This window comes from Phodopus roborovskii, unplaced genomic scaffold (assembly GCF_943737965.1).
Source record: "Phodopus roborovskii unplaced genomic scaffold, PHOROB, whole genome shotgun sequence".
NCBI classification, from domain to species: domain Eukaryota; kingdom Metazoa; phylum Chordata; class Mammalia; order Rodentia; family Cricetidae; genus Phodopus; species Phodopus roborovskii.
In genome coordinates this window covers 1,889,413-1,908,500 of record NW_026126516.1, presented here as the reverse complement: position 1 = coordinate 1,908,500, position 19,088 = coordinate 1,889,413, and the positions used below count along the sequence as shown (strand labels likewise).

At 39.2% G+C, this 19,088-nt stretch overlaps 1 protein-coding gene across 1 annotated transcript in view; it reads left to right on the top strand.

Moving 5' to 3' along the window:
• Rps6ka5 (ribosomal protein S6 kinase A5) overlaps nucleotides 1-19,088 on the top strand; it is a 154,147-nt gene that overhangs the window by 131,094 nt on the left and 3,965 nt on the right. Inside the window, 6 exon segments of the mRNA XM_051196467.1 lie at nucleotides 1,740-1,901; nucleotides 4,353-4,478; nucleotides 4,850-4,983; nucleotides 5,632-5,725; nucleotides 9,662-9,832; nucleotides 15,247-15,438. Of these exon segments, the coding sequence (XP_051052424.1) occupies nucleotides 1,740-1,901; nucleotides 4,353-4,478; nucleotides 4,850-4,983; nucleotides 5,632-5,725; nucleotides 9,662-9,832; nucleotides 15,247-15,438 (879 nt within the window).

The following is a 19,088-nucleotide window of genomic DNA, read 5'->3' as shown; positions in this document are numbered from 1 at the left end:
CTGGTGGTCTCAGAACAGCTCCAGGAAGTTCCCTGAAGGTGTCAGAATTGTTGGCTCCACCCTCTGGTTGAGCACTAGGACAGTGGGCAGGGTAGGGCACAGGGTAGGGAGAGGGCAGGCTCTTGGTGGGGGTGGTTGGGTGTGTATCAGAGCTCCAAGAGTGCTCTCAATGGGGGCAGGACACAGGGGGAGCGAGATTGGGGCCAATCCAGAGAGATCCCAGGGAAGGGTGTGTGTGTGTGTGGGGGGGTTTCCACCTGAATTGGTCCCAGACTCACCTCTAGCAGAGGCCTGGCTATGGGGATCAAAGACTAGGCTGAGCTTTAGGATGTTCCTGCACTGATAGGCAGATCTAGCTGGGACCTGGCACTCTCCAGCTGAGGCCTCTGCTAAAGAGGGAGTAGAAGTTTGTCGCTGTTAAAGGGTCTTTAAAAAGTGTGTGTGTGTGTGTGTGTGTGTGTGTGTGTGTGTGTGTGTGTGTGTGTGCGCACGCGCACGCACGCACACACATGCACACGTATGCCAAAAGACAACTCCTGGGAGTCAATTCTTTTCTTCAACTACATGGTACCCTGAGGATCAAAGTCAGATTGTCATGTTTGGCAGTAAATATCTTTATTTTACTGAGCCATTTCACCTGCCTAGAATTTCCCTTAATGTTTGTTCAGTAAGTGAAGCAAAAGTCATCTTCCTATTATAATAGAAGTCATTACTGCCACATAGAGGAATGATACTATTCCAATCGTTACGATTCGATAGAGTGAGTACTATCTAAGGGTGTTTTAATTGACAGAAGGAGCATAAATAAACAACAGAGGGTTGAATTTGAATAATTAAAATATGTCAGTTACCCAGATAGTGTGTGGGGGGGTGGGGGGGGCGAAAGGCAGTATCTAAATATTGATTGGGGTCAGATGAGAAAAGAGCTACTGTGACAGTGTTATTTAAACCTCAGGCATAAACAAACACTTGACTCACAGCACTTTTATTTCGTAAACTGTCCAGGTGACCCAAAGGAAAACCAGTGGAAGGGCAGAGCTTAACAAGCCCCTAGGAAATAGGAGTTAGCATCACATTTACAGAATGTGTTGAAGCCCTTTATGGCAGTATTTTATGGCTTTTGGACTCTTGGTTTGTTTGTTCTCATTTTACCTTAATTTTTTTTCTGCTAAAGCTCTGGGCAAAAGTTATTTTCCTGTTGTCTCTGAGGGTGATCCAGGGAGAACCAGAGTGTCTTGGTGCCCCCTAGAGGACACTGAGATTTCTGTGGTGGGATGCTACAATCTGAAAATGGGATCCTGCTTGCAAAAACAATATTTCTAATCCTCAGTTTGAAATATGCACTCTTACTTTTAACCTCATTTACAGAGTTAAGCAGGTCTCTGAGTTCAAAGCCAGCATAGGCTACATAGAGCTGTGGTTCTCATCCTGTGGGTCAGTCGACCCCCAAACACAGATATTTATATTAAAATTCATAACAATAGCAAAATTGCAGTTATGAAGTAGGAATGAAATAATTGTATGGTTGGGGTTCACCACAATATGAGCAACTGTACTAAAGGGTCACAGCATTAGGAAGGCTGAGAACCACCGACAGTTTCAGGCCTGCCAGAGCTAGAGACCCTGTCTTTAAAAAAAAGAAAAAAAAAAAAACTTAATCATGTTTGTTGTTTGTAATGTATTTTGACTTTTTTTTTTTTTAATTTCTGCTGTATCCTGATCTTCTTTCTCTGCTTTAGAAAATAAATTGGGATGATTTGGCTGCCAAAAAAGTGCCTGCACCATTTAAACCAGTGATTCGGGATGAGTTAGATGTGAGTAACTTCGCAGAAGAGTTCACGGAAATGGACCCCACCTATTCTCCTGCAGCCCTGCCCCAGAGCTCTGAGAGGCTGTTTCAGGTAATGTTCCAGGGAGCCAGATGTGCTTTGGAAGAGCCAGCTTTCCCTAGTACAGTGGTTTGGTTGGTTTCTTAAAATCAGGGTTCTGTAATCTCTTCAAAATTGAATGCAGAGTTATGCTGAGGTACTGCCCTGAAGCTTGCCACTTCTAAATAGCAGTTTTTGTGTTTGCTTTTGGGTTGTTTGTTTGTTTGTTTGTTTTGATCTTTTGTTTGTTTTAATGGAACGCTTCGTTTGTTCTTTTGAGACATGGTCTCTCTCACTATGTAGCCCTGGCTGTTCTGAGGGTCACTGTATAAACCAACTTACAGGAAGCCACCTGCTTCTCGTCCCTATTGCTGCATCAAAGGTGTGCACCAAAATCCCAGCCTGTGTTTGTTTTTTATGAGTAAACATTCACTTTATACTTGAGAATTCATTTCTTTGAGGCTCATCTGCAAATTATGGTGATATTTTATTTTTTACTCTATTCTTATAAAGTACTCAGTGTTATCTGGACTTCAGTGAATAATAAATCACACATGTCCTCTAATCTTTAGTCTTAGCATGATGGTGCCAGCAGAGTCTCATCTAGCCTGCAGGAAGCTCTGGATTCATCTCTAGCACTGCATTAAACTGAGTGTAGTGGCACACACCTGTAACCCCAGCATTGCAGAGTTTGAAAAGTTCACAGTCATCTTCGTCTACACAGTGAATTGAAGGCCACCCTAGACTAAATGGAACCCTGCTTCAGATAAATAAGCTATATGTTAATTACTTTGGGTTTGTAGGAGGCTTATTTGTACAGAGCAGTAGGGAAAGGTGAGGAAGGCTAAGGGAGGGTAGTAACTGGTGTGAAGGAGCAAATGTGAGCAAAGCACAATGGCAGGTGTGATGGTTAGTGTTAATTGTAAGCATGACAAAATCCAATCGACTGAGAAGTCTAAATAAAGGGTTGTCTAGATTAAGTTTAGTGTCTGAGCATGCCCACGAGAGATTTTCTTTCTTTTTTAAACATTTATTCATTCATTCATTCATTCATTTGTTTTGTAGTGGTTTTTTTTTTTTTTTTTTTTTTTTTTTGAGACAGGGTTTCTCTGTGTAGACTTGGAACTCACTTTGTAAGCCAGGTTGACCTTGAACTCACAGTGATCTGCCTGTCTCTGCCTCCCAAGTGCTGGGGTTAAGGGTGTGAGCCACCACTGCCAAGCAGAGAGATTTTCTTCATTGGGTAAACTGAAGTGGGAAGACACCCCTTGAACTTGGGCACACCAGGGGTGGGTCCTGTTCTGAATGAAAAGGAGAAAGGATGCTGAGCATAAGCACTCTGAGTGCAATGTGGCCAGCTGTCCACAGCTCTTGTCTCTGTGGCTTCCCTGCAGTGACAGACTGTAACCTGGAAATGTGAGCTACAAGCCATTTCTTCCAAGTTGTTTTCACCAGAGTATTGTTCAAAGATGTAGTTTTAGTGGTGGGGGTGGGGTGGGGGTGGGTAGGTGCACGTGAGTACAAGTGTTCCTGGAGGCCATAGGGCTGAAGTTACAATTTGTGAGCTGCCTGATATGGATGCTGGGAACTGAACTCAGGTTCTCTGAAAGAGTAGTATACACTTATAATTACTGAGCCATCTCTTCAGCCCCTGTGAGTATTTGTTTGTTTATTTCTGTCCAAGTGTTTTATCACAGCAATGTTTGTGTGTGAAATTTTTATAATAAAACATATTGTTTTGTATCTTTAAAAAGTTAAAAATAAAGAGTTTTCTTCTTAGGAAGTTTCTTTATCAAATAAGGTACTCTACCTATATTTGAACTGTGCCATAGCTCCACTTCTCTGACCACTATAAGTGCCATCCTGCGTGTGCCTCTTGCTTGCCTTATGTCACTGGAGTACGTGGCCAACTATGTATAGATGTTTGTTGGCAAACTAGTAAATGTTGTTGCAGAGAGTAACCATCCATCATTTATCTCTGGCTTATATCATTCTCCTACTGGGCTTATTATTTTTACAAAACTCAATTTTAAGTTTAATTATTGTAAAAACACAGAATGCAAATCTAATAGTTGCTGAATTAGAGGTAAACCTTAATGAAACTTGTTACTTTTATAGTATGAAACAGTACTTGGACCACTTTATGTGTTATATAAACTGTATCTTTTTTTTAAGTTAGTTGAATTTATAAATCAACATTATCATCAGTGCAAAAAAATTACAGGCTTACATCAGATTTGGGGGGATAGAACAGGGAGGCTGTCTTCCTACCTTTATTTTTGAATTGACCTAGTTCTACCAGAAGATGGCATTATCTCCTCTGGAAAGCATTTTTTTCTGTTGAGTTAATGCTGTATTTCGAATGAAAGTAAAATTATCTTGTTTGACCTTTTTTTTTTCTATGAGACGAAATCATCACAATCTAGACTGTGTCTAACTGTGAAACTACAAATCTTTGTTCTTTACCATGTCTTCTCTTTTTAGGGTTATTCCTTTGTTGCCCCTTCCATCCTCTTCAAGCGTAATGCAGCGGTCATAGACCCTCTTCAGTTCCATATGGGAGTTGAGCGTCCTGGAGTAACCAATGTTGCCAGGAGTGCAATGATGAAGGTATATAGGTGTGGTTGCCTCGGTGATATATTTGTGGTTTGTATGAATGTTTAAATACTAATTATGTCCGGTAAAGTTAGTCGATTATCATTGAATTGAAGGGCAATTTTAGAAAAAACAATAAATAGGTGGAAATAGCCGTGTTTTCTACTTGAGTGAGTTATCACTTGTGAGCTCCTTTTTACAGTGATAGAAGATAGTGTATCTTGAACAAATATACATGAATATATAAATATACTAAATGAATCTTAATGAATAAATACGTTACAAATTTGCTAATGATTTATTTCATGCTAATTTACAGCTTTGCATATCTTTTATGTATTACTATTAATCTTTTATTAAAGTAAATGATGTTGATTTCTTATCAGGACTCACCATTCTATCAACACTATGACCTTGATTTGAAGGATAAACCTTTGGGTGAAGGAAGTTTTTCGATTTGTCGAAAGTGTGTACACAAAAAAAGTAACCAAGCATTTGCCGTCAAAATAATCAGCAAAAGGTATGGCCAGCCCTAGTGATTCTTAGGTACTTGTACCACTCAGTGAGTTCTGTAAGTTAAGATTATGGAGAGGGAAATCAACTGTATATTGTAAGGCCTTTTACACACAGGCTTGATTAATCATTTACCTTATTAACTGGCCCCCAAAACTTGTAGCATTAGGATTTTCTAAAGAAAGTAATCGATTGTAGATATAAATCATAATTTGCTGTGTTTCCATGGAAGAATTTTCTTATGCTGATGATATGTCTAATGAGATTTACAGACTTCTTTTAGTTGAATATTAAAATACTTTTCTCGAAAATTATTTAGCCCCTGGTAGCTTTGAGAACAGAGAACGAGCTAGCTAATTGTTCTGGCCATGGATTATTACCTTCATGATTGTGTAATGTTACCAAATTGTCAGGCAAGAAGAGCATCCATTTCTTTGTGTGACTAGTTCTTTTCTGACTCAGAAGGAAAATTTTCTTTTAAAAGAAGTTTGACTTTCCTGGTGGGTGGTATGATTCATTACTTCTGTGGAAAATCATTCTGAGGCTTTGACAAAGGCCGTCTGTATACCCTGTAAATAAAAACAATTAGGGATGGGGTACTGGGGTATAAAGCCACTGGAAGAGATAGGTAGATGGTAACTGTTTGGTTTTGCAGGATGGAAGCCAATACTCAGAAAGAAATAACAGCTCTGAAACTCTGTGAAGGACACCCCAATATTGTGAAGCTACATGAAGTGTTTCATGATCAGGTATTTCTCAGGCTCCCTCAATCCATGCACATGTACTAGTTTTTACGTAGGGTTCAATTTCTCACCAATTTTATTGGTGCAGCTGAGTGAGAATTAGTGGCATCTAACATCACCCAGTCACTAGGGAGGGAAGAGAAACTAGCACACACTGTCTCATCACCAGTCACTAGGGAAGGAAGAGAAACTAGCACACACTGTCTCATGTCTGCCTCAGGTCATCCTTCTACTGTGGTGACGTATTATTTATGATTTATTAAAGCTCACCTGAGGGTTCAGAAAGCAAAGCCAGCCTCAGGCTATAGAGATCAGGCAGTGGTGGTACACACCTTTAATCCCAGGACTCAGGATTAAGAGGCAAATGGATCTCAGTTAGTTCAAGTCCACACTGAGCTACAGGAAATATATCCCATCCTAAAGAGACACAGCTCACACAAAGATGATCTCAGGACTGGGAATCACGCGCCTTTAATCCCAGGACTCGTGAGAGATAGTTAAGACAGGAACAGGGTCTCAGAGCTGGCATTCATGCTCCAGCCACACTGAGGGCAGGAAGACATTGAGTCTTCAGCCATGCTGAGGAGAGCATAGCCGTCTGAGGGACTCCGGAACCGTCTAAGGATCGCCCCTTTGGTCTGAGCGGAGGCAGAGGACGAGCTAGTGGCCGACCGCTCCACTTCTCTCATCTTCAGCTTAAATCCCACCATCAGTCTCTGGGTCTTTTATTTTTTGTGTTGCGTTCCACTTCCACTTTCCTCTAGTTATTGTTGCCTTATTAACATGGTGGACGCCTGCGGGGCTAGAGCTCAATGTGCCGCTGTCACAGATTGCAGTGTGCTTATTGTGAGTGCAGCTGCCACCCACCGTCACTTAATCAGGGCATATTCAGCACTTGGTGATTTCGCCTTCAGCATTCTTTTCATGTCTAGCATCAAACAGTCTCTTAAGCCCAATTGTTGGAAGCTAAAGGACAAATGGGAAGCAGAAGACAAAGATGCTCCCTTGTATCCTGTTCCAGGTGGTAACATCAGCTTCCAGGACAGGCCCTTCTATGTTCCCTTCTACCCTTAGTTCTGCTTTCTACTGGAGTCTCATGTGGAAGCTTGTCACTTGGACGTAGGGGACAGTATCACCGTGACAGGTCCGTAGCACCTCTCAGTTCCCTCCATTGCCACCTCCCATGCCTGAAATTGCTCCATTTCAGTATCATTTTCTCTGACACTGGACAGGCATCACAGCCTTCTCAATACAGCATTAAGGCACAAATGCCAAAACCAGTCCTGATGAGTATGTTTTGCTCTAATTTTATCAACAAATGATCTGAGTCCTAAAGGTCACGAGACTTGTACCCGGATCACAAGCAGGGAAAATCTAGTAGGGAGAACCTGTTGTAGGCGCTCACCGTTGTGTTGGTATGGCATTCTTGACTAGAATAGCTGGGACCTAGTTCTGAGTACCACAGCTAAGAGTGACTCATCATGATAATATCAGGTGGCATCAGGAATACATTGCAAATACAGTTTTTTGCTACCAGTTATGCAGTATGTGGTCCAGGCACTGCAAACCCAGAAAACAAAAGTCAGAAGGTCTGTAACAATTTCACAGTTTGTTGATAGTGAGGCTTGTATCTGAGCCCTACCCTTCCAACTTCAGAACCCAACAAACTTTTAATTACTTTGCTCTGCTATCTTAGAGAGGCAAAACCAGCCTTTTATGTCAAGTAATAAACATCTAAAATGGATATCATCTTCTCCCTCCTCTTGTTTTCATGAAAATGGATGCTTTTGAACTCTGAGAATGCTTTCCTGGCTACTCCATTGCCTACTCAGAGGGAGCAGTGAGTCCCCTGTCCACCATGCACAGTAAAAGATAATGTCCTATTGATGCAAATACAGAGAAAGTTAACCTCTCAATCAAGAAACTGATGGATGACCCCAGACATTCCCACCTGTAGTTTGGCATCTGTGACCCTCACTGTATTTCAGCCCAAACATTAATCTTGGATCTTCTAACATCTTATCTCAAGCATTGCATCCCTAGTTTTTTTTTTTTTTTTAATTTATGTTACAAGTTGATTATTGGCAGTTTTTAACAATTCAAGAGTCACTAGGATAGAAATTTTCTTATGATATAATGCTACTTGTAGTGGTATAAATATGATAGTAATTCTGCTATGTGCTTGTTGAAATATGCATTTAGTTTTCCCCATGATAATGACATGGTTGATCCTCGTATTCTCCTATTTGCAACCAGTAGTGGGTCTTCAGCCTTTGGCTGTCCAGTAATGCAGCTCATTTTGTGTGCCATGATTTTTTTTAAACCCTCTGTATTCCTAATTGCTGCTATAGCCACAAACTTAATATGCTCACTCTTTAAACAATGAATGGAGATAACAAGTCTGAAATTACTCTTACTGATTTTTGAATCAATGATCAGACAGAGCTGGCTCCTTCTGGAGACTCTGAAGGACAACTTGTGTACTTTGTGTACTTGACTCCTAGCTTCTGGAGACCACTCATTTTCTTTGGCTTGTTGCCCATCAATGCAGTACCCCAATCTCTTGCTTCCATAGATTAATCTCATGCCTTACATGCTGGTGAATAATTCAGGGTAATCATCCCATCTCAAGAATCTTGATCATTAGGGCTGGAGAGATGGCCCAGTGGCTAAGAGCACTGGCTACACTTCCAGATGCCGTAGGTTGAATTCCGAGAACCCATGTAGTCTCATAGGATCCAGTGCCCTCTGCTGGTGTGCAGGCAAACTCTCCCTCTCCCCCCCCCCCAGATATATAGACTCATAATCATGAGCTGGGCTTGGTGGCATACAATCCCCACACTCAGGAGGCAAGGACAGGCAGATCTCTTAAGTTCAAGTCCTGTATGATCTACATAGTGAGATCCTGTCTCAAAAACATAAAACAACAATAATAAAGAATCTTAATTACGTCTACAAAGTTCCCTTTGCCCTCTAAGATAAAAACACAGGTTTAGAAATTAAGATCTGGCTGTCTAGAGGGCCATTATTCAAGGTACCATCTGTAGCTTTTCTTACAACCTACGTTTTATTGATAAGGAAAGGTTCTAGAGTTTATAATGGTAAAACTAATTTTGAAGATCAGTGTTTTTTTGGATTATTTTTTTTTATTTTATATAACCAAGTCCATTTAAATGAAAACAAACATTTATAGACAATATTTGGGAATTTGGGCATCGTTCTTTCCAAACTACTTCCTGCTGGTAAAGGGCGCTGTCATGGGGGATTCTAAGAAGATACGGAAATCCTGGCTGTAGTCTGTAAGGCTGCTTTGAATGTAGGATCACCTGGTACTCTGTTTCAGGCGGTCTGGCTTGAGAAGATCAGTTTTTGATAGCTATTTTCTTTATAGAGATAATGCAAAGCATAGTAAATATGTAACAAAGTATTGAATCAAGATAATGCTAATAGAATCTAAAGCAGTTGTTTTAAATGAAACATACACAGTGAGTTACAGATATTTGCAGTGAATATCTGCAGGAATCCTGTAATTATCATTGAGCCCTAAAATTAGCAAACAAAGTAAATGTTCAGTTAGATGAGTGTCAGCAGTTGCATGTAACACTGGCTGGTAATTCTCTGGATCATTTCCCACATATTATCATATTATTGTCAGCTCAGTTTGTATTTTTAAAATGAAAATATAAAAACTCAAGAGAGAAGATTAGAATAGAGTTCAAATGAAAGGAAATGAATTAAAGGAAACGATTGAAGATTTTGCCGAAATACTTGAAACTTTTTCATTGCTAAAATAGAGTTCTAAAAGGCTACATTATCCTTTAGTTCTTTGTTCTAAATACAGGAACTGTTGTTGGTTGTTTAAGCGGGGGATTATTTAAATGTACTGATCAATAAATACACCTCTTCGGAAAGGCCCTACATTATCCGTTTTCCCCTTTGTAGCTTCATACATTCCTCGTGATGGAACTTCTGAATGGGGGAGAGCTGTTCGAGCGCATCAAGAAGAAGAAGCACTTCAGTGAGTCGGAAGCCAGCTACATCATGCGGAAGCTCGTCTCAGCTGTGAGCCACATGCACGATGTTGGAGTAGTGCACAGAGACCTGAAGCCTGAGGTATGGCAGTGGGGTCCCCACAGCTCAACCTGCTGTCGTGGTTAGCTGCCCTCACATAGTTGTGAGGCTACAAGAGGGCTCGGTTTCTCTAGTGTCAGTAAGTAAACCCTGGAAGATGTTTCTTGGGTTGTTTTGGTTTTTTTTTTTTTTTTCCTTTCTTTTCTCTTTTCTGTGTCAGTCTAAAATAAGTTTGTCCTCTTTTTTTCCCTCTTGCCAGCTGATCATCTTGAGGTTATATTTGTAAGTGTGAGAGCCTTTTATGGGAAAAATACTTCATGCAACAGTTGTATACTAAAAATAGCAATGGAAAATTTTGTAGCAGAAAATAATAGCCCTTCTATGTGTATTCCATCTTGGGAAGTTTGTTCGTTTGATGATGTATTTTGAAACCTTATTTTTCTCATTTTTAAATCAAATTGATAGCTCCTAAACAGTAATGTACATAACTCCAGTCTGCATAGTTACACATGAAGGATTAATAAGGCTGTCTGCTCTGTGTGAGTCTGTATGATCACACAGTGTGTATTTATAGACTTGAAGAGCAGTGCAGAGCAACAGTTTTTTATATTTCTTTCAGAAGGTTAATGAAGAAGGTTTTAACTCAGAATGATCCCTTTTTGGTATCAAAAATATGAAAATTCCTCCCTTTTTAAAAACAAGTAATAATAAAACTTGAAAAATAAAAACCAATGACTAAAACAACCAATTAATCATTCTTTACTGTATGAGAAATTATAATATTTCTGATCTAAAATAGAACATTATTTTTAGTTCCTATATGATTGTAATATATTTTCAAGCCTATTTAAAATATTAAAGAGTTTGGTACTCCTTTTTTATTAAACCAGAAAAGAATAATTCTGTAAAAGCGATTTTGTCTTGTATTTAAGTTATTAAAAGATGTTTTAAAAATGGAAATGTATGCATTCAAATACACAGTTATTTCTCTGTATCTATGGATGATTGGTCCCTGAACTTCATTCAGATATAAAAATCCAGGAATGCTCAGTATCTTATATAAAATTGTATGTTATTTTCATACAACCTACATGTATCTTTTTCTATACTTTAAATCCTCTCTATAGATTAATTACAAGATCTAATTTGATATAAATAATATGTAAGTAGTTACTATACTGCATATTTTGGGGAAATGACAAGAAGAAAAAGTATATTTTCTAGACAATTGTTTTGTGGGGTTTGGGTGTGTGTGTGTGTGTGTGTGTGTGTGTGTGTGTGTGTGTGTGTGTGTGTGTGTGTGTGTGTTTTAAGCTTTTATTTGGTTAAACCCACAGTTACGGTCCTCGGGGATACAGAAAGCTGGTTACAATTGACTTACTCCTTTAAAGGTGTTAAATTTCTGTACTTTCTATTACTGTTATTCACATTGCTAGTAATTAATCAGAAGTGATTTGTGTCTTTGAACTTGCAACTATGATAGCTCCCCCTCTGCTTCCTTCATCATAATTCTCACTCTCCTACGTAACACCCACTGAAAACATGGTGCTCCGTGCCTGGGAGATTAGCTGTCTATTTTTAAATGTGAAAGCACACCACTTAAATGTTTGCTTGATAGACAAGGAACAAGCATGTAGCTTTTTAATGGAAAAGATCTGTTCCATGACTGTATAGAACTCATTTTCACATGTTTTATTCTTTGATAACTGGCCATCTGTCATCTCATGAGTCTCAAGTGAGGCACATGTCCTCTGCAGCAGAATTTAAATTTGTCTTCAACTTTCCTGATAAAAAAGATACTTCTGTAGCTTGAAATGAAGCAAAATTGTTGGATTATACAGAATGTTCTACCACCATTTTATCCTTAAACTAGGTTTTAGGAAAGTAAAAATGTACCTTTGAACTAACATTTTCCTAACCGTAGCTCTCACTTTGACTTTTAAATGGCAGAGTATATTATTTCCAAACTAAAAGTTTAATCTCTTCTCATGCAGCATTTAGGTCCGACTATTTTTGGTAGATGGTTAAATGGCATTCCTTCCCTGCACAGGCATATCTCTTTTAAGTTCTAGGTGAGAATCAGACACATTTAGAAGCTGGCTGACATTCTTAGGCTGTTTTGTAGCCTTCATATTGATCCTCTTAAAAGATTAAGGAAAGTTCTCTAAATGATAGTATTTCCAGGCAGAAACTGAAGTGAGGATAGAAGTAGATCAGCCGTTACTTCCTACCCTTCGTGACCGTGTTCATACCCCATGTAGAACTGTCCGGACACTGCACTTTCTACCTGGGGACGGGAGGTAGGACGTAAGCAGTGTGCTCTCAGTTTACATGTTCTGCAATGTGATGAATGGATTGAAGTCATCAGTTTAAACTGAATGCCCTGCCCCCTCATTTCCTTCCAGAAGTGAGACCAAGGAAGTCCTTCACTAGCCTTACTGGGATAAACTTACCCTGTCCAGAGTCTTGGCAGGCAGGCCCTGTGGAGATGAGCCAGATATGCTTCTCCTGAGGTGTATGACACACATCCTGCCACTGCAGAGACCCTTAGGTATGATTGCTGAAGGACAGATATCTCCCGAGCACACCTGTGAGCTGTGACTTGCATTGTCAAAAATTGAGGTCTGGGCAGTGTATGGCAGAAAATTTAAGAAACCAATTACATTTTTTTACTTCTTTGCTTTCCTTCCCACTACATTGTCAAAAAACCACTAACTTTAAGGGTTTTTTTTTTTTTTTTTACTTTTTAAAATTTCATGAGTGAGTACTATTTACATCATTTCCACTCACCTTCTCCCCACTCCAAATACCATGTCCCCTTCGTTCCCTCTTTTGATTGAGATTGAATAATCTGTCAGGAGGTCCCTAGAGAAGGCTGCTTTTCCTTTTCCCTCATCTACACTGAAATCTCAACTGGTGGTGTCACTGCAGGTCTTGTTTAGGCAGTGGTTTCCAACCTGCCTACCCATCTTCTTTTTATCAGAAAAACATTATGAAATGTCCTTTATTTCAGTTAGGTGAGTAAGAAAGTAAATGATTTTCCAGAACTGGAAGAGTATAAACAACATGTCTTAAAAACAAAATAATCAGAATGCAAAGTCAAAGTTATTAAAGGAACTTCGTATAACTCCAGTGAATACATAAATGATAAAAATCAAAAAGGCCTTCTTGTTCACATGGAGAAAATCTAGACAGATCAAATCCACCACAGCATTCTCTTAATTCACCCAGAAGCAAGGCCTTAACTCATGAATTGTGTAAAGACCGAGAGAGATGAGAGCTATAGGAGTTTAAGCTAGTTTGCAGAGTTGGCTCCTAAGGTTACAGAAGTGAAGTAAATACACCCTGCCTGGGTACTTATGTGGGACCAACAGAGCCTGAATGACAGCACTTTATGTTCACTGAGCATTTTTAGGTTCACTGTTAAGACTAACTGCTCAGAAAATGATTCATTTCAAAATACTGGTGTTCATTAGCAATGTAGTGGGTCACCCGGGTGCTCTGCTGAAAAGGTACGTCAAGCAAATGTATGCCAACACAGTGCCCATTTGGCAACCCCTATATCAAATTGTTATTTAGCATTAAAGTCTTACTATTTAAGACATACACTTATGGTTATAGCTATTATAGATCATAAATCTTCTTATGGATCAGAGCAAAATGCCCAAATGAAAGGAAGAGTCACATATCCCTGCTTTAAAAAGAAGTGATAAAGTTCATTGAGAAAGGCAGGACAGCGGAGGCACAAGATGCCTTGCCTTTGGCCCCTGATGTCTGCCAGTTTATAGGGCTGGTGATTGGCCTAATTTCAATATTGTGTCTCAGAGAATAGATTGGCCTGAGGAAAGGAGAGGGATGGGAGATGTCTGTCCTGTGATAGTATCAACACAGATGCTTGATTAAATTCACCATCATGCATGAAATTCATGGTCCCCAAAGCAATTACAACAGTAATAGTAATAGCAAAGTTTACTAGTCACTGGGACTGGAGAGATGGCACAGTGATTAAGAACACTTGTTGCTCTTCCAGAGGACCCAGGTTCAATTTCCAACATCCACATGGTGGGTCACAGCCTTATGTAACTACAGTTTCAGAGGAACCAACCCCTTCTTCTAGCTTCTGAAGGCACCAGGCACAGATACTCATGCAAGCAAAACATTCATATACATAAACATAAAACAAAAATAATCTAAATAAATCTAATCTTTAATTATTGAAGATTATTCGTCACAGATCGTCACATAAATGTGATAAGTGTGAAAAACATATTGTGAAAAGCACCCAAATCTGATAGACATAGAATAAACATAGTCTGTTGTGAATGGTGTTGAAAAATTTCCTCAGCATAGGGCTACCCCAGACCCATAGACTGTTTTAAAAAGACAGCATAATAAAATGAGTGATACTTGTGTTTATCTATGCCATGCCCTAGGGACAGCATCATTAATGAAATGGGCAGAGCTCTCTCCCTTACATAATTATGGTGTGAGAGGGACCAGAGCATTCAGCTAAAAACATGGAGATGATAAGTGCCCTAAAGAAAAAGTAAACCATGATGGGAGGAAATAGGGGCAACTGGAACTTGGGTATGGTAGACGATGGTTAGGGCAGCCTCTGTAAATGAGAAGAAGTGTACAGAAGTCAGGCTTCAGTGGAATGTGGATACCAGAGAGTGGAAGACAAACCCAGACAGGGAAAAATGATCACAAAGGGTCTGACTTGAGAAAAAGCATGGTGTGTTGTTTTTCAGTCAGCTTAGAGGCTGTGTCTAAATCTCCTGATACTTTAACTACCTTCTGCAGCCCCGCTGTCCACAGTCAGCATCGCCCACCCCACCCCCCTCGCCTGTGGCCTGGCAGGACTCCTGGTCCCGCTACATCACTCCTGCCTAATGTGGTTCTTAATCAAGTCGATCATTCTGTTTACCAGTAAAGACGTGGGAGTCGTGTTGGGGAGAAAACCTGCTAGCCCAGAGGCCGAGAAGCAACCAGCTGGCTTTCCTTTTTGGCTGGAGACAGCAAGAGAGCTTCTCTCCAGCCATCCTAAACCAAAAAAAGACTACAAAACTCCAAGTCCTTCCCTACTCCTGCCTGTCCATCTCTCGGTCTCCCTGACTTCTCCATACTCTCTCTGGATAATTCTTGTCATCTGGTTGCTGGCTCCACCCCCTGATCCAAGATTAATTTTATTAACACAGTCTTGGGGTTCACAGTACAAGCTAATATCCCACAACAGTGGTGTCATTGAAAAGTGTTTGACACAACACTGTAAAACTGAAGTTATACAAAACAGTATAAAATAAATAGGTGGGTGATATGACAGCCATGCATCAGATTGTCCCATGAGACTGTGTGCTGAGTCAAACACCAGAATACACAGACAATGTTCCATGGTAGATTAGCAGATCTCCTGCCTTTTCAATGAGAATCTAACCCTGAGTATTGGCATCTTACAGAATTTATTGTTCACTGATGAAAACGACAATTTGGAAATTAAAGTAATTGACTTTGGGTTTGCCCGCCTCAAGCCACCTGACAATCAGCCCCTCAAGACCCCATGCTTCACCCTTCACTATGCCGCACCAGAGCTCTTGACGCACAATGGCTATGATGAGTCCTGTGACTTATGGAGTTTGGGCGTCATCTTGGTGAGTTTGTTTTGACAGCCTCTTTGGTGGCCTTATTTCTCTATCACAGCTGTTTTTCTTAAGTTGATGAGAGAGCTGAATGTGCTGGCTTCTTTTCTGTATAACCAGCGGAGGCCCCCACTTCTTAAAGCCTGTAATAGGAAAAAAAAAATGTAGAATTTAGTTATTTTGGAAGATTTAAGTTGCTATGGTACATCTAAAGTATACATTGTTGTTTTGAGAGAAGCAAGTGTTGTGATTACATAAGGCATATAGTATGTTAGATACAATGTGAAATAGTGGCTTCTTAATAAAAACGTATTCTCTGAAACGCCACACTAAAAATGTAAGTAAACAATTGTTTAGGATAAGTGACAAATTTAATAGATGCAACAGAAATATTTACAGTACCGTACAGTAATATGGGGAACATGCTCTTCATAAAGTGTGCATGATGAGAAACTAGAGAATCTCCACATATGTTCACCTCAAATTAGCTTTCCTTGGTCTTCGTATGAGCATGTTAGGGTATTAGTGTGTTAGGGAGGGACTTCCATACACTGTAGGAAGATACAAGTGAAAATCACATCTTGCCATTCAAAGATGATGCTGTTGTGGAAACCTCTCTCACCTTCCCTCACTGCATGGATGTGGATTTTTAAATCTGCCTTTGTTTGCACATGTATACAAATGTAGGGTCGCTATTTAATTTTTTAAATCAATGGGTTATATCTGTAGTTTGTCTCCAAAATTTATTGAACCTCTTCTTTGCTAATGAGCAATTAGTATTTCCTTCTTTTTTCACTAATTATAAGCAGTAAGAATGGATCTTCATATATATAATTGCACTTGTCTCATAGTTTCCTTAGAATTCCCAGGAGGGTACACACATTTTTATTTTAGCATAGATGCGTAGATTTGTTCCTGTCAGGTTTATCAGGCTCAGTACTGAACTGCCTATGAGCCATCGACTTTAACCTTCAGGTGTACCTCACTGTTCCTAAGATTTGCAGGCATTTCTTTGATGAATATCCATCCAGTCTGAGCATCTTTTCATACAAGTGGACATTCATGTTTCTGTGTCACGAATTGCCATGTATGAGTTTGCCTGTTCTCTGCTAGGCAGCTTTTTTAGTTAAAGCCCTAATAAAGATTTTTAACCCTTTTCTGCCATCAATAATTGAAAATGTTTCTCTGGCTTGTCTTTTGTTTATAGTACATAGGATTTTGATTTTATTTTTAGAGAAGTTTAAGTAGAGAAGTGTTCTCTTTCTTAATTTCTGTGTGGTGAGGTATGTCAGTCTTTTCTTCATGGTGTGTGGCTTTGATGTCACATTGTCACTACCCTGCCCTCACTCAGGGTTACAAAAATACTCTCTAAACTTCCTTTAGAATCGCTCTGTCTTATTTTTGTACTTCAATCTGTGCTCCATCTGGGGTTTATTTTGGTGTCAGTTTGTTTCCCCAGTGGCTAGCCACTTGTCCCTGCACGATTGGCTCTTTGTTTTTAAGCCTTATATGGCTTTCATCTGAGCAATTTATCACTATCACTTCAAACTAAACTTGCATATTTAATAAACGTAAACAAGCAACTTATGTATGTCAGAAAGTTTTAAGGACTTAAATTGATGACATTAGTAGCAATGTCCTAAAAAATGCAAATAAAAAGAGCCCTTCACTCTTCATACTTTCTTTTTCATTATAAAAGCATTAATGCTTTAAATGTAGGCCCAGTGTGACCATCAAGCTCTTTTAAGGTTTTCAGAGCCTCAGACATGCAAAGAAATGTAGTCAAGCTCCTAATTATTTCATAACTATTGCCTTTCTGGAAAGATAAGGGTGGAAGTTCTCTGCCTGTTAGATCTATTGGTCAAATGATTAAGAAAACAGAATAAAAATCAGGGTAACGGTATCAGAGTATAGTCACAGTGTCTAGACTGAGCACTGCTGTTGCACAGACTAACAATTTTTTTTAGTAAAGAATTTATAAGAAAAAAACGATGTCATGAGGCCAGGCTTGGTGGCTCATGCTCATAATCCCATGTTCAGGAGGTTGAGGTAGCAGGACTTTCAAGTCCCTGGCCAGCCTGAGCTGCAGTGTAAAATCCTATCTCAGCAAACCAAGCAAGGTAAAGTGCAAACCGACTCATTAGCGAGCCTTAAGGAACAGTATTTGTGTATTACTCAAATCCTGATTCCAGAAAAATCTAAATTGTTAAATTAACATTTTAAATACAATTGTATTAGCTGTGATTATAGTATATCCTCGTATATATAATACAATGAGAAAAACATGGACATTGATTAGATATTGAATAATATGAAGAATGACTGCTAATTTTTTAGGAGTGACAAACTGTCAGATTGTGGTTTGTTAAAGTCTTGCCTTTTGTAGAAACAGGAGAAAACAGTTACAGAAGAAAATGAACAAAATCAGCAGCTGCATTAAATGATTCAAAGTGTTTTCTAATTTTCTCATAAATGAATGTGTCTCAGACATCTAGCTCCCAATTTATCCTGCAGTAAGCATAACAAACGTCAAATTTATTTGGATTTCTGGTTAACCTTAGAATCAGATGCTCCTCTTTCATCTCTCATTTAATAAATAGGAATGTTTTAAAATGAAAATAAATTATATTTTTTGAATCAAATACATTACTCCAAGTAAAGTATCCTATGTGGTTTGATTTATAACCTAGTATACTCTGTACAGTCATTGTTTGAAATGCATGGGACCTTAATTAAAATAGAACTTGCGCAGCATATCCCTCTGCTTGTGATGCTATCATAATACTGCAAACTGGGTGAAACAACAGAAACTTACTTCATCGTTTTGGAGGCCGGGAAGTCTAAGACCACAGTGTTAGGATTAGTGTCCGGTGCAAACCCTCCCTCTGGGTTACAGCTGGCTCCCTGCTTGTTCTCTCCTCACTTAGCCTTTCCATGGCACAGGCGTATGTAGAACTGTGATGTCCATTCTTTAAAGGGTACTGATTGGATCAGGACCTTCACACCTAACTTCTTTCATCTTCATTGCCCCCTGAAAAGCGATTTCTCTAAAAAAAACAAAAAAATCATGTTTTTAAAGGAGATCAAACCTTCCATCCACAGCACAGTATTTATAAAACAATGGGCAGGACCTATAAGCATGCCTGTGAAGTAGCACATGATTCCATTTAAAACATTTTATTCTTTTGTTATGTTTTTCTTTGTTCCCAGATATTTACTCATTTTTTTTAAACTAGAGAATATAAGAGAATACTGTGAATGTCTAAGATTTTACTACATTTACTTTTTATGATCCTCCTGTGTGCATACTCTCTGTCCATGTGTGTATACACATGTAAAACATGTTGACATGGGGCTGGAGAGATGGCTCAGAGATTAAGAGCACTGGCTGCTCTCCCAGAGGTTATGAGTTCAATTCCCAGCAACCACACTGTGGCTCACAACCATCTAAGATAAGACCTGGTGCCCTCTTCTGGCATGCAGGCAAACATGCAGGTAGAATACTATAACAAATAAAATCTTCAAAACAAAACATGTTGACACAAATTCACGTGTGTATACAATCACATATGTATATAGTTATATCTGATTTTTTGCTATACTGCTTGCAACTGAAGATAGAAAAATCATTCTTGATAGAATTTGATGGCCAGATATTAAAC